The sequence below is a fragment of the Scardinius erythrophthalmus genome (assembly GCF_964197995.2).
Source record: "Scardinius erythrophthalmus genome assembly, chromosome: 4".
NCBI lineage: Eukaryota > Metazoa > Chordata > Actinopteri > Cypriniformes > Leuciscidae > Scardinius > Scardinius erythrophthalmus.
In genome coordinates, this window is record NC_138224.1 from 33,252,861 (window position 1) to 33,268,937 (window position 16,077).

General features: G+C 37.9%; 1 protein-coding gene across 4 annotated transcripts; it reads left to right on the plus strand.

The window, feature by feature from the left end:
* The first annotated feature begins 781 nt into the window (after positions 1–781).
* Positions 782–4,473, plus strand: LOC308689996 (uncharacterized protein). Of its 4 annotated transcripts, XM_081364172.1 has the most exons (11): positions 782–829; positions 1,622–1,820; positions 1,973–2,022; positions 2,466–2,514; positions 2,619–2,675; positions 2,795–2,876; positions 2,969–3,002; positions 3,086–3,172; positions 3,351–3,479; positions 3,641–3,698; positions 3,791–3,970. In XM_081364172.1, exons 6-9 carry the CDS (start codon positions 2,856–2,858, stop codon positions 3,437–3,439), a joined length of 231 nt encoding a protein of 76 aa, XP_081220298.1. In that variant the 5' UTR covers positions 782–829; positions 1,622–1,820; positions 1,973–2,022; positions 2,466–2,514; positions 2,619–2,675; positions 2,795–2,855; the 3' UTR covers positions 3,440–3,479; positions 3,641–3,698; positions 3,791–3,970. The 4 variants fall into 4 exon arrangements, 3 of the variants coding, with proteins under 3 accessions (XP_081220298.1, XP_081220299.1, XP_081220297.1); XM_081364173.1 differs by lacking the exon at positions 2,466–2,514; XR_014030104.1 differs by lacking the exons at positions 782–829; positions 1,622–1,820; positions 1,973–2,022; positions 2,466–2,514; positions 2,619–2,675 and having other exon boundaries at positions 2,739–2,876; positions 3,315–3,479; positions 3,791–4,473.
* Positions 4,474–16,077: the final 11,604 nt, after the last annotated feature.

Here is a 16,077-nt window from a genome sequence, read left to right on the forward strand (position 1 = left end):
ATATCGACCAGCCATGAGTGAAACTGATAGCATTTTAACTACTTTTCACATTTAAAGCGATTATAATTATTATGTGAATTATATAAATTTTTGTTGTTGCTCTAAAGCCATTAGGGGTTATAACAGATTTGACTCTGATTCCATTTAAATTAGCCTACTTTGAAACTCTGAAGCGATAGCAGATATGTAAAATATATAGAATTATTTTATTCACTTAAGGTGACAATTCTTTACATTTCTTTGATTTATGCACAATTTGAGATGTACCAATAATAGACCAAAAATGATTAATTTTTCTAAAACTTACTTGGCAATAAATATCTTTCTGATTCTGATTATTTTTTTAAATAAATATTTCATTCATGGTATGAACAATTTAGATTTTTCACCAATGCCTGAAATCAGTGAACAATGAAAGACATCTGCAACTTGGCCAAAATCTTGGGTTTGCTTTATTTTTTTTTTTTATTAATTTGCAACCATGGTAATGTCTATGAGAAACATGAAAATGTCTGTTTTGACCTGAAGGATAAAGTGAAATATTTAGAAATATTTTGTCTCTCTGTCATGTCTTTCATTGTTTTTACAAGCTAATTTTTTTTTTTTTTTTTTACCTTTTACATGTATAAGGGATTACTTTGTAGTTTGCAATTGCGAGTTTCACGACCTGTACAAATGTTTAAGAAAATGTTAAAGCACAAACAGAGAAGTACCTCCACCGGTCGAGAGGGGCAGCACCTAAAAAACTGAAGCAGATAACTCGTCTCGTCACCTCTATGCTCCTCACACGGTTTCAGTATTTGGAGAGAGGAAATATACGATCTTTTAAGTAAGTACATTTTGCCTTTTTGTGTGATGCAATATTACTATGTTCATTTTTGACATTGTTTTTAGTACTTCTTCTTAAAATCTGTTCTTGCCTAACTAGTCAAGCTAAAGTAACTTAAGTTAGTCTTGTTTGCAAAGTTTCCGCCATGTTTCTGACATAGCTAGGCTAACGTTACTTGGTTTCTTCCTGGCGTTGAGTTTTTTTCTTCTTCTAAGTATATGTTTAACTGTTACGTATGTTTGTACAAGTGTGAGTACATGTGGTTTAAGATAGTATTGGTCAGTCGAATTAACTAACGTTACAGTTCCTGAACTACGGACAATTATTCTGCCGCCTAACGTTACGTGGGAATGGAAACGTTAGCAAAATCTTCACGACAAGAAAGACTGATTTTTATAGTAGTATAACTTGTGTTGTTTTCTAACTAAACATAATTATGCTGCTAGTCTAGATTACAGTGTTCGCTACCACATGCTGTTCACCTTTTTTACACAGTTCAAGCATGTTCTAACGTTGCTACATGTTGAAATGTATCTAGCTACAGTAGGTAACGTTAGCCAAACTTTACATCTAGAAAGACTTAGCGGTAGTTTAACTTTTGGTGTTTTCTTACAAAAATAACGATATATATAGGTTGTTTATATGATTTTGTTTGTCTGAACATGGTTTTCTGTTGATCCACTTGTGAAAATTACTGCTTTTTCGAAGGGGTGAGCATTTTAATGTTGTTGATTTTGCCTGAAAAAAATGAATCAAAAAGTATACTTTATGCTAATGTGTCTTCTATTTTAGATGCTTCACATTGTTCAGTTTATCAACAAGGAGGATCTGCCATTTGCAGTGGTTCCGCAAGAGTGGTTTAGCGAAGGGCATGTGCCATTGGCCCCCATTTAACCTCCGCAAAAAAGACAAGGGAACAATTTAGCCATCCGCTGCACACCTCCACACAGCACCTGGGAGAAACATCATTTTAAGTTCATGAAGGGAGCAGGTATATGGGTCTGACTTGTACATTTGATTTTCCTTTATTTCATCTGTGTAATTTATTTGTCTGTTCATTGTGGATAACGGACTCTTTCATTCATTATTATTATTATTATTATTATTATTATTATTATCAAATTTCTGTTTCCTCTTCCTCAGAACCAGGTTTCTCCCCAGTAATCCAGAATCCGCCAAGAGTTTGAGTACAAGTAAGTGATGTTATTTGTGAAGTTTTTTGTCTTGGAAACTATTGCTTCTATTTAAAGTCGGCATGAACCAGAAGTTACAAACGACTTTTCTCCAGTGTTGTGATGTATTTCCAAGTGAAAGGGAATATTGAATAGAGGAGCAGGGTTTTACTCTAGCTCTCCTCACCTCCATCTCTGCTCATAGCAGACTAATGGTTTGAGGGAAGTTGCCACGCCCTCACGCCATTGCACATGACTGGAAGAGAAGTTGTTTCGAGGGGGGAGGGAAGGGTAATGTATTTGATTAAAGATTATAAGGGTACATGAATAAAAAAAAATGAAGTGCACAGATGAATCATTTACATAAACACTACAATAGTACATATAAAAATACAAATTGTAAAAAAAATTTCATGCTGACTTTAAGATGATGAATCCTTTTATCATAATCTGTTTTTCACTAGGACACTTGATGGGATTCGCTGCAGCAGTTTCTGGATGAAAGGTGTTGAGGTGTGTTGTACATTCCATTAGCTTTGCACAGTTCAATTATTGTTTCGTTACTGAATATGCACTACTCTGCATTGAAATGAAAGATGTTATGTTTGCTCCCCCAGCTCATCAAGTACTAAGCTTTACACCCCCGGCAGCAAATTTACCCTGGCAGCATATGGGTGAAAACGCTGGAGATATGTAATACGTTGCTCTTAACTAAGTGTTACATTTAAGTCCAATTCATTAAATGTATGCACTAACTTCAAACATATTTTTACATGTCAATGATTGTCAATAGGAGGGAGAAAGTCATTGATCTATTGTTGGCCCTTGTACTCCAATGGCATCTCGTGTCAAGCATGAAGTTTTCAGCTGTGAAGGTATATTCTAGCCCTATGTTTTAATGTCCAGTGTTTTAACAGTATTGAAAATAGTGCCTTTAGTTGTTTTTTATTTTATTTTTTAAATGTAGAACCAGGCCCTGAGGGAAAGCAATGCACGAGCAGGTGAGAATTTGCACTGTTTCTTAAATTGTACTTTTTTGTGTGTGATGTAAGTCCAAAATTACCATATGCCTTTCATTTTGTAGCTTCGGATGACAGCGGCTTACTTCAAGAGCAGGTGAAGCAAGTTCAACAAACAATGTTGAAGATGTTTGCTTGCACTGGGCAATCAGGTACAACTTGCAAACAGCACTTGTGGTTGTTGGTTTAATTCCCACTGGGGCTACCTGTACATGTAGTAGATCTAGATATAAATGTCATAGTTTAGTAATTGAGGGACCAGGACTGACTATTTTATTCTGGGAAACCCTGTAGGTGCAGATCAGACCCTTATGCTGTGACGTCTTGCAGAATTTGGTGATGTTGTGTCTGTTGGAGTTATCCCTGTCAGGGGATCTGTTACTCCCCCTACACACCCAGGAAGATTTGCCGTGTCTTGACAACAGTTTGAAGCAGGATAAAAAGCTCCAGGAACAATTTGTAAGTTTGCTGATTATAACGCCATAGAGTAATCTAAAAAGTAAAATTTAAGATTGTATACTGCATATATTACAGTCTGAATCCTTAGCCTTTCACATTTTTTATTTATTTATGAGAAGCTTCAGAGAAATGTAATTTGTAACACTTTTTTGGATTTTCAGCTTGGTGTCGGGGATAAAGCATGTTTTAGAGACATGTTCCTGAAGATCATTGTTCAAAGTAAGTTGGATATATTTTTTATTATATTTAAGTAGATGTGTATGGCCTCAAGCAATTCAAATGAAATGATAGATCTGTATTTTCTAAATTAGCCATCAGGAAGAACCCGGCAACCCAGGATGCCACTGATGAAGCGGTCTAGGTTAACGTTTCGCGTTACCTGAAAGGAGCATCTGACCGTGAAGGCAGAAAAAGGCACCAGGCTGACTACTGACACCCCAGAATCACTGACAACTGGAATCCTTTCTTAATCTTGCAGTCAGTAACATCAAGACCCCTAAATAAGTCAGAAGTGTCACGCTATACTCACTAACTGTGCAAAATACTTTTATTTTCTTTTTTCAAATATTAGTCCTTGTGCCACAGGTAAGCATTGCAGTTATACCGGTAATGGTCTATTCTACTCCAGAGCTTTACTATAAATTACTGCCACTTATCCTATTGTTAGAAATGGCTTGTAAATGTAATGTCATACTTTTATTTATTTTATTTGGTATGCTGCACATTATTTTCAAGTATTCTCTTTACTTGTCATAATGTTTACTGGTAATTTTTTTCACCCTAGAGCTGTCCTCTTTATATGAACAATTATTGTAAGAGTTGTAATTTGCTTGTAAGGCTGTTTTTTGTTGTTCTTTTTTACCAAAATTTAATTAGAAACCTGCATGTTAGTATATTTATTTATTTATTTTTCTGTTATGTTTCAGTGATCTGACACATCTTGTTTAAATGACAGTTACTGTACTTTGAAATGTGGAATAAAAATGCCAAGTGGATATTTGTCTGGTTTGAGCAATCATTATTCTTGATAAACTGCATGCTATAAATATTCAATATATATATATATATATATAGCCAGAATAAGCGGCGGCAGATCGCTGGAAAATAGCGCTTGCCTCCGGCGGGCCGCGGAAGGGTCGCCTTCAATATAAAGGCGGCGGAATAGTGGTTGGCCCGCGGAACGAAGGCGGTAGGAAGGCGGCTGCCGCTTTTAAAAAGCGGCTGCCGCCGGCGGTGCGCCGTCCAACGTGTTTGCGATGTCGCCATTCTGCCGCTTCTACTGCCGCCGGAGCACCGACGGTGGTCCGCCGACTCATTGCTATCTGGGAAGCTCTGAAACCAGTGTAAATCATTTGTCTTAAATCAGTGATTCTGATCGTGTATCAGACTGCTAAAATCACGGAATTTCAGTAAACGGGCTTCGTTGCGAGTCAGAACTGTTTCGAAATCATTCTAAATTTCAACGGTTCGTGAACCAGTGTGTATTTGATCTCTATGTGATTTGGAATCACTTTACAGATTTGTACACATTTAATGCCGCGTTTGATAAAGGAAGAGGCAAATTTAATAGTCTCTTATTGGTCTGATTGACCAGGCATTCATAACACGAACCCTACAGTTTACTAAGTTATCGTGCCTTGAAAGACACCTCATAGTATTAGATAGTTTGTGCGTTGCTAAAACGTGCTTACACCTTTGATCAAACCTTTGCGATTGGTTTGTGAAAGGTGTTTCAAGTTGAGTTTCCTCTACATTTACACTGTTCTGACCAGCAGGGGTCGCCAACGAGGGCGCTTCAAAACAAAGAATCATTTGTGACGCAATTGACTCCTTTGATTCAAAGACTCGAGGAGCTTTGACTCTTGCTACTCGTGTTCAAATCACTATCCCTTTGTTTCAAGGGCCAAGGTCCAAAGTCTATAGGCTTTGGTTTAAAGGTTACAATTTACGCTCGCACGTGTCTAAGTTTTAGTCTGCGCTAAAAGCTATCACTCGAGGTAAAAGGGCTGTACTTATATGCCCGTAGGGTTGCTCGAAAGCTGGCTTTGGCTACACGCATTCACTTGTTTAAACAAGGGTCTGTGAGATGGGTGCTGTTCTCAGGTAAACAGAAATGCCTGCTCGCATTTCAGACACACTGCCAACCAACAACACAAATCGACCGATTCAGCGTTGTGCTGAAAATTTGCAGTTGTTTAGACACATGACGTTGCATGTAAGTGATTCTTTCACAAATCAAACAGCACCGTTCTTTCACAGACAATGGCAAATTACTAGTTGGCTAGGCTAGAATTTATACCACCAATTCGACGCGATTGTTTCATATGAGCGGTTTAGCAGTTTAATATGAATACAATGACGTAACGAATAATAATAAGGCCTTAAATCGGTGAGGAGGAAAATCGCTCAATCACCCTAAAAATTGCTGAAAATGGGCATTTCTTCGCCCATCTCATTTTATTTGTTTTGGTACCATCTATACGTGAGGCTAATCTGAGATTTCTTCATCAGAGAAGGCTTACGCTCAATTTAGAACTGAAATTAGGGTTGCTTCGCTAATATCAGGAACCATTTATAGCATATTCAATGCTATAAAAGATGCTTTCCAACAGGTTTTATCGTAGTTTATGTCAAACACACAAAAAAAAATTTGGACAAAAACTACGATAAAACCTGTTGGAAAGCATCTTTTGCAGCGATTTTTGTGTGAGCATATCAGTGAACACCCCTGACCACTCGGTGAGTTTCACGTAAACAAAAGTTTAATGCGTTTTTAGGAAGGATTGTTCCAGTGCCCATAGGCAGTCATTCTGTAGGTGGGGGGAAGAAGCGAAAGAAACCTAAAATTCTCGGGACAGCAGCATGTGTCCAAATTTTAATCTTAACCGTTCTATTTCATCAGAAACGATCTGTAAACAGGGCTTTAAGTGTAAAATACTGAACTTGTCCTTTAACTCGATCTGTTTGTTGTATGTATAGAGACCTCATAAACACTATTGTCCTCATAAACCATCAATTAACTCGATCTGTGTGTTGTATGTATAGAGACCTCATAAACACTATTGTCCTCATAAACCATCAATTAACTCGATCTGTGTGTTGTATGTATAGAGACCTCATAAACACTATTGTCCTCATAAACCATCAATTAACTCGATCTGTGTGTTGTATGTATAGAGACCTCATAAACACTACTGTCCTCATAAACCACAATGTGGTTTTGTCCCCATAACCCTGTAAAATGTCACATATTTAATATATGTATGTTATAAAAGTGAAAATAAGTTTTTGAAGTGAGATTTGTCTTCTGTAGACCAAATGAAAATTTTTGACATAACTTTTATCTTTATTGGATAATGGGAAAGGTGGGTCCCCATAAACCACTGAAAAAACACAGTGGCCTCATAAACCACATATGCGTGTGTGTGTGTGTGTGTGTGTGTGTGTGTGTGTGTGTGTGTGTGTGTGTGTGTGTGTGTGTGTGTGTGTGTGTGTGTGTGTGTGTGTGTGTGAGTGAGTGAGTGAGTGAGTGAGTGAGTGAGTGAGTGAGTGAGTGAGTGAGTGTGTGTGTGTGTGTGTGTGTGTGTGTGTGTGTGTGTGTGTGTGTGTGTGTGTGTGTGTGTGTGTGTGTGTGTGTGTGTGTGTGTTGCTGCTCGGGATCTTCAGTACTAGCCTCCTTCGGTTCTGTGGCTTTTACATTGTTTAAAACATGTATTATTGTGCATCGTACCGTTACATTTTTATTTTGAGCGAGTTGCGGGATGTAAATGGACAACGAATTTTAACAACGTAGGCTACGTGTAACGGACATATTGCAATCTGTGTAAGGTAAATAACTATTTTATAAAAAAATTCTGCTACATCAAAATAAAGTGTGTTAAATTGAGGATCTAATGTTAAATGCGATTAGAGCAATATCGATATTAGTACATATGTCAATGTATTAGGCTAAGCATGTGTAAATATTGTCAGCTAACTTAGTTTTTGATAAAATAAAATAAAACTCAGCATAGGAGCTTTACAATGAGTGAACTGAGAACATTGTGTCTTTATACAGAGAGGAACTGGAACCACACTATGCAAATTAGGCTTTTGAATATTGTTGATCGCGGGATATCTGCCTACCATCAAAATGATCATCATAATATGTTTTTGAGCTGGTGAGTAAAATGTTGTCTTTGCAAATGTCTCTTTTAGTAAGTTAATACAAATAGCTAATAATATTGCTTATGTGTGTGTTTCCCTCATTATCCAGGAATTTTGGGAATAAATATTATCCAGCTACACGATCTTCAGTTGCGGTGAGTATTGTCATAGTAAAATACACATGAAGTAGAGGCAGAACATCTAGCCTAAACTCTGCTCAAAGGCACACTGGTTCAAACCTTCCAGACAATATTTTACCTGTCTTCTTGATACGAGTTTACGGGCCTAGCTGACCCAAAAATAAATGTCCTTTCAAAATGAAATTATTTTCAAACCTGTATGACTGTTGGGAAAAAAAAACATTGGAACCCATTGTATGGGAAAACAAAACAAAACAATGAAGGCATTTCTGAAGATATCTTAATTAAGGTTATACAAAATAAACTCATACAGTTTTGGAACAACATAAGGGTGAGTAAATAATGAGAGAACTCTATTTTTTGGATAAGCTGTTCTTTTTAGGACATGACGTTCCCAGGGTCCTTTGCTAAATTAACCATGATTTTTATTATAGTAAAGTGTAGAAACAATGCTTTTATGGTGAATTGATTACAATAATTTATTATCATTTAGTTAGTGTAGCAAAACCATGGTTAATGTTAGTAAGGGTTCTCCAGATTTATATAACACTTAAGGAACACATTAAAAAATGGTCCTATGTCACCCAGATCAATAGTCTGTTAACACACATTAACACACTTTTTAAATTTTCTTAAGATCAAGCATTGGAACAATGTTTACGGAGCAGAACAGGCACCAACAGAGAAACATGTCCATCACAAGTAAGCAGGGCTCTCAAGTTTTACCAAAAGCTTGGAGTGAGATCACATGCGGTTAGGGGAGGAGCCCAAATGGAGCCCCGCCCCCCAATTTGACCCATTGTTCATAATTAACCAGCCCAAATTGAAATTATAATTGGTAAATCTGATAAATGACAGAGCAATTCATCACATCAAATATACTCTTTAATGTTATATTTCAAAATTACAAATAAGTTATACAAAAATTACAAAAATATAACAAATTGCTCCAAACAGTTTGAAAAAAACAAATATTTTTGCATTTTGAATGTGTCTAGTCAAAATGGTATAATTATTTATTGTGTGGTGCATGGGACATTGTGAACAAATGACATATTAGAGTATTATTAAGGTGTGTGTGTGTGTGTGTGTGTGTGTGTGTGTGTGTGTGTGTGTGTGTGTGTGTGTGTGTGTGTGTGTGTGTGTGTGTGTGTGTGTGTGTACACAAGAGTACACACTCCAGCTTATGAAATGTGTTTTGTGTTTGAAAAATATAAAATGCAATGGCAATGATTAATGTATGTTTTGACAGGATATAAAATATTACCCAGAGCACTCTGCTTTAATACATGTAGCCTTAATGTAACTATAAGACTATTAATACAGTATAATATATAATTTAAAATAAAATAAACAAATTTAAATGTATTTAAAATAAAATGAAGAAATACATCTTAATTCCTTCCCATACCCACTAACATTCCCTTAGTTTAAGAAAACGTAAGCTAGCCAAACTGAGCCAAAGCTTCTGGCCTGGTTGCAGAGTAGTTGTAGAGTTTTTAACTGCATCAATAATAATGTAAACGATGGGCTATATATTAAATGTTCTAGCCTAAAAATGTAAGACGAGCTTTCTTCCAACTTACCTTCTCCATCACGACGTGTGTTCACGCGATGTTGTTGGTTACCTAGTAACGAACGTACGGTGGCCGAGAATGTTCCGTCAACTTCCGTGTGTTCGCGCATCTGTGTTGCCTTGTAACGAACGCAATTTGGACGAGATAGGTGCTGCTGGCGGCAGGAAACTTCACTTTGTGTGCCTGCGCCTGGTATATAACGTTATATATAAAGCTCGCAGGACAACTTGGTTGACATTGCCTTTTCAGCGTGAGAAATACACGGTGTGGCGTGTGAGCGTGTGAACTGGTTGAATTGCGTGTGTCTCACGCCCAATGCGTGAGACTTGAGAGCCCTGAGTAAGGCCGTGTGTCCACCAAAGCGTTTTTACTCGCGGCTGGCGTGTTTTTTCAATGGGAGCGCCGCATTTTTAAAACGCCATGAGCGTAACGAGGCGCTAAGCGTCTTTTTCACGCTGAAGCGCTTAGCGTTCGGCGTTTTTTACAGGTCGCCGAGAGTTGAAGAATGTTCAACTTTTGGTAAAACGCAGCGCTCATCACTGTCACTTTTTACCCAACCGTCCAATCACAGTGGAGGAGGGGCGGGACTAATACAACACCGACCAACCGCGTCCGCCACATGATTCTGCTTGTACAACGTCAACAGATGACAACAACAAGCATAATAACGGAACAAAATCAAGAGCCAGATAAAATACATTACATTGTATTGACATTTTAATATAGAATCAACACAGAAACAAAATATGTGTGAAATGAGATACTAGTAAGACTTTCGCGGATATTCCGTATCATAACAAGCAAAGTGTCTCCGTCTCAACTGAAAAAACGCTGCGCTGCCAAAACGCTCTCAAGCGCCCACAGCTGAGCGTTTTTAGCAGAGCGCCTAGCGTTTTCAGCTGGCTAAAAACGCTTTGGTGGACACACGGCCTAAGTATCCACTGCAGTATATAAAACCATAGTCAAGTTTAAAGGCACAATGCACTCCAAAATAAAAATGATCTCTTTTTTTTCTTTTACTTTCTTTACACAGAGATTTTCAGAAAAAATTATACATTATTGTAAGCCAATATAATGCAAGTGCATGCTCCAGAAACTATACAAAGCCTACAAACAGCCTGCTGTGTTGTTAATAAAGGCCTTCTGAAGTGAAGGGATGCATTTGTGTAAGAAATATATACATATTTAAAACTTTAGCGAGTAAAATAACTAGCTTCCGACAGACGGCCATACGCATCGATTTAAAGCGAAAGAGTAAGTGAGAAACTGACCTGACGCACAACGTGTGCGTTTTTTTTTTTTTGTTGTTGTTTTTTTCAGAATTGTGAGGCAGGAACACACAATTGCAAGAAAATATCAGAATTGTGAGCTGACATTTTTACTCCCCTCAGAATACACCCTTCGAGGGAGTTTGATTGACAGGTATTTATTTTTGTTTTTTCTTTGATCCGCAATGTATTTTTCATTGCGTGACAACATGATGTGTGGCGTGAGAGCGCCATGGCTTGTTGGACATAGCAACAGTAACTAAAGGGGGCGGGTCTTTGCAAATTGCATACATACAACCGGCGTAGCGTCATAGAACGTCTCTGAAAAGGTTCACGCCCACTTTTAGGGGAAAACAATCCGGCGAGCGCCATACACAGTAACGGATTGAGGACGTGTACTAACCCTTACAAACATGGAATTTGTATTTAAACATTTTTTTTTTCACACAGTAGGCTACCCCTATTATGTATTTGTATTTAATAATTTTTCCACACAGTATTTTTTATTTTATTTTAAATACATTTCCATGTATTTATGCCCATCTCTGCCTGCCATCATCATCAATATCTTGCTGTTATGGAAATATCATGAATTACGGATGATGCTATCGAAAGCTAAATCAGGCTAGTTGTATAGCTGGACAGAAAAGTGCACTCAGTAGCTACTCTAAATATAAAGACAATATATTATACATTTAAAGATGTTTACTTCTTAAACCCGTAGTAAAATCATTCACTGGCTACCTGGTGACTCGATGAGGTACGAGTAAATGTCCGGGTAAACCACTGGGTGGGGTTGATAGGCCAATTTGACGCTGGTAGAATGAAACGGGGTATGTTTTTAAGTTGCCCAAATTAAGTTTATAAATGTATCGTTCACGCTCTATGGAAGGCAGGGTGGACATATAATTACTCGACATATTTCATCTAAGTGATTTCTGAAGTTATACACGTCTGCCGGCTGTGTACGGACGTTGTTTTGTGCCGCTATTTTGTATTGAAGTCTATGGGAAGTCTGGCTTGTTTTCCCCAAAAAAAGGGGCGGTTACAAAATTGACAGTTAAGTTCCCGGATGTGCCGGTTGTATGTATTAAAGCTCCAGTATGCGACTTTGGTATTTGACCACAAGAGGGCGCAGTTTCAACAATAACAAAGGCGAAGCTTGATGACGCTATGAAGGAGGTGACGATGGGAGATGTCGTTTTTTTTAATGCGTTTTCACCATCTAGCGATATATCTACATGGAATTAATGAATCATGATCACGGATGAGGTAATTTATTCGTTTTTGTATTACCTGTATGTCTGATCGTATTATTTTATTTCATCATAATTAATGAACTGCAAGGAACGTGAAATGTTATGCTATATTATCCCGTTACAACATACAGCTATTTGTCAAATGATTTGTTTGGTTAATGTTGTGCAGTTTTACGTTTTTATGGTTAATGCCGTGTTGTGTAACGTGTTCAAACCAATATCTAAAAGTAAATTTGAACGAACATTTGCAAGTAATGACTAAATATATTTTTTTAACATCATATCCGATTGTATTTAATTGTACTGCCATAAGCTCGGTCACCACACGTGATAAAAAGCCTTACCAAAGTACAAAGAGCAATATAACTTTGTTTATAAGTGCTATTATTGACAGTTGCATGTCTTACCTGTCTATCAATACACTCGCGAGAGAGTCTCGGTCAAGTCCAAGATTGACGCGCAGCTCTCTCCATCTCGAAAACGCCTGCCGATATTTATCTGGGTTTTATTCCTCCATTTGTCACACAGTCTGAATGTATCCGAATATGGACGCTTTCGTTTTGTTGGCACTTCCATACTCGCCAAAGAGTTCGTGATCCATAACAGCTATAACCATACAGTCTATGGCTATAACACTTTAACCACCACTTCCGCATTTGACCATGCGATATTCCGGTGTGGTGGGTCATATTTTTTATTTTATTCTTTTTTTATTCTTTGTCAGACGTCTTTATTGTTTATTGTGATAAGAAAAAAACCCTCAATAAAGTTGTTGTAAAAAAAAAAAAAAAAATCCGGTGTGGTGGAATATCCTATCACATGGTCCACACCGGAAAAAAGGGATATTGCGTCACTGAGGCGCGACATTTCTTTTCCGGGACGGCCAGTTATTTAAAATCGGAATTTCTCTGAAATAAAAAATCTTTGGAGACTTTTGAGATATTGTAAGTACACAACTGGAGGAAATATATCACACTGTGCAAGTTATTTTTTGAAATTTTATTACAAAATTCCTACATATTGGAGCTTTAACCATGGCTGCCTGTTTATTAATCACTGGACTACTTCACTCTCGCATCTCCCAAAAGTTTAATTTTTTTGTTTTCTTGATTCCATTTTAATGGTTTTATTAATTTGCTATAACCAATTACTTAAAATGTAATGATTTAAGCAAAACTTTCTTCAAAGGTTAAACCAAACTTTTATTTTGACGGATTGCCGTGTAGACCTTTGAGTCTCTCTGTGTTTTATGATATGATTTTTCTCAAATGAAGCTAAAATGCTGCTGAAGTGACTTTCAGAGCGGCTGTATTGATGAAGTACATTAATGCCCTCCTATAGGCTAGAAACATTGCGAGCGTCATGCGTGCCTCAAGTGTGTATGTGTGGTAAATGAAACAGCGCGTCTGTGCCATTCATTCACAGAGACACACAACATGCACAATTCCTATTTAAATGGTCTTTATGCGGTTTAATATTGACAGACACTGGTCTATATCGCGATTTTATTTAAGTTTACTGACCTACTTTTCATCTAAAGGTGTAACTAAGTAACCACCGGAAGTGTGAGTACACTGCTTGGCTATTTTGAACGTTCCGAAACCAGGAAATGAGATAAAGGCCTATTGGACTTGATAACTTGCAATTGTAACTTTATATCTCACAAATTCTGAGAACATACAGCAAAAAAAAAGAACAGAATTGCTTTTTTTTTCTCAGATTTTCTAATTGATCCTGTGATTCTGACTTTCAAACAGCCAATTGCGAGTTTATATCTCGCACTTCTGAGAAAAAAAAGTTTGAATTGTGAGTCGCAATTACTTTTTATAAAAATTGTATTCCATGGCGGAAACAAACTTTCATATGCACAGACAGTAGCTCACATTTAACGTGCAGATTGTGCACACACAGAAACCTACTGGAGCACAGAAAGTTAGTGTCAACACTGTCCTGTGATTATTCAATAAGAAACTGCATAGAAACAGAAGTTATAGCATGTATTTCTTTCTGCTTTTGAAGTAACTAAAATTTACAGCTTAGCTAATAGCAAAGAGACGATACACAGGTACGATTAAATCACACTAGAAATTGTTCTATCGCCAATGCATTCAAATGCAGTGCTACTTTATCTGTATCTGATTTAAAACAAGCAGAAATCTGTAAGAAATGTAACAATCCATAGAAAATATAACTGATGAAAATAACCTGTTACAGTGTAAGTAACTTTTTTACTATTGTGGCCAAGTAGCAGTAGTGTATACCTCGTTTCTAATGATGTTTTATTAACAAAGTTCGGGAGGAGCACGTTCAAATAATCAAACAATCAATCAATCAACTCATCAAACAATTACCATGTCTACCCTATCAGCATGAGAGGAAGCATATATATATTCACTCTGTCAACTCATCTAACTTCCTTGACAGTTTTCAGCATCCCTCCACCACCCCGACTCCTCACTCTTGGCTTGTTCTTTCACAGCCAGGAATACGGGGGAGTACTCTGGGTTCGGGCCAAATACCGAGCCCGGAGCCCTCTCCTCGGACAGCACGCCAAATACGCATTTATTCTATCTGACTTATTTGTAAGTGTGAACCATAGACTGTAAAAAAATATGGACGTAGTGTCCGTGACGTCACCCGTAGGTTTCTGAAGAGCATTTTTGAAGCCTAAAGTGGGCGGAGCCGGCCGTCGCCATCTTGGCCTTGCGTCACTCCCGGATAACAGAAACTAGGCAAACAGGCGGGGCGTGAGTGGAGCTGAGGAGCCTGGCCTGGCTATCTGAAATAACCTAGCTCGACGTGATCGAGTTAGCTGATGATGTAAAGCCAATTAAACGTTCCTATTTTTGCCCTTCGAAATATTATAATAGTTAAAAGACATGGCTACAAGTGAGACTGTGTATTACTTCGAGAGTGTTTGAGTGTGACAGTGATTTATGTGCATACATGTCCGTCACTCTTTCATGGTCCGTCAGCGCGGCATTGCTCAAGTTCGTAGAGAGCTTATTCAGTCTATTTTAAATTCTGATTTTGGCCGTCTCTCAAATGGGTTAAACCATAGATATATTGCCTTTGAAGTGCAAGTAAATGCGCTAGAAAATCCGCGCTCATTCATGTGCATTTATTGCATGGACGGAGAAAGCGCCGACGCCTGCATGATTTCATCTGACGGTATAAACATATTATAATCCATCTGTTCCATGAGAGCAGAACGAACGAGCATTTATTGATGTTTTAAATTTGAAAACCCCAAAAAGCAACGAAATTGTCAGACATCCATTAGTGCATGTTCACAGAGGAAAACAACTGAAATACAGCGCTGGTTGTTCTCTCAAACGATAACAACGGAATCCAAAGATGTGGGCTTTGTACCCAAGTATTAAATTGTATGAAATAATCCCGAAAAAAAGCTCAAACACTGCAGAGTTGGCAAGTTCAGCAGCTAACATTTGCTGAGGTGAAGTGACGGCTAGTAACAGTAGACAAACGGCTAGCACTGACAGCGGCAATCCATCTGTCACTCAAGTGGCCACTGGCCACACCCTTAAATTTAAATATTAATCAACTAAACGGACGAGTTATAAAATAATTCACCCCCCTCACAGTTGTTATGAAGGGCAAAATTAGCTGTATAGACCAAAGCCACATAGAGATCCAGGCTGTAAACATATTTTTTTCTGCTGTAAAGTTGGTAATTTTAACATGAGGGAGATACAGATTTGACTCACTTCTGCAGCCAGGCCAAGCGGCCAGTCGATGAATTGCAGTTTAACTCACTTCCGTGTTGGTTTCAAGAGAGAGACGGGGAGGTTGCCGCTTGGTGTGAACTCGTGAATTTGGCATTAAAAATGTTTGTGGCCCCTTTAAGAAATACCTCTCTTCTCGCGATACTATTTACTTGTGCTGGATGTGTGCGCGCGACGAGAGAAGCCATTTTCATTGTTCAGGAGAGCTCCATGTGGTTGTTCGTGCATTGATCGGATTTACTGTGTTATACGATCTTCTTTCTTGGTAAATATTACTCCAATATCTTTAATATGCTTAGATAAGTTGTGAAGCAGAGTTAAAAGAACATTTGATGTCTACATTTGTTTATAGATTTATTTGGAGCGCGTGTGAGTGAACCTCATTGTGATCCTGTTCACACTTCCTGTTGTCGAATGCGCATGCGTCGCGTCTGAACGCGTTGTTGTCTTTGGAGCTCTATC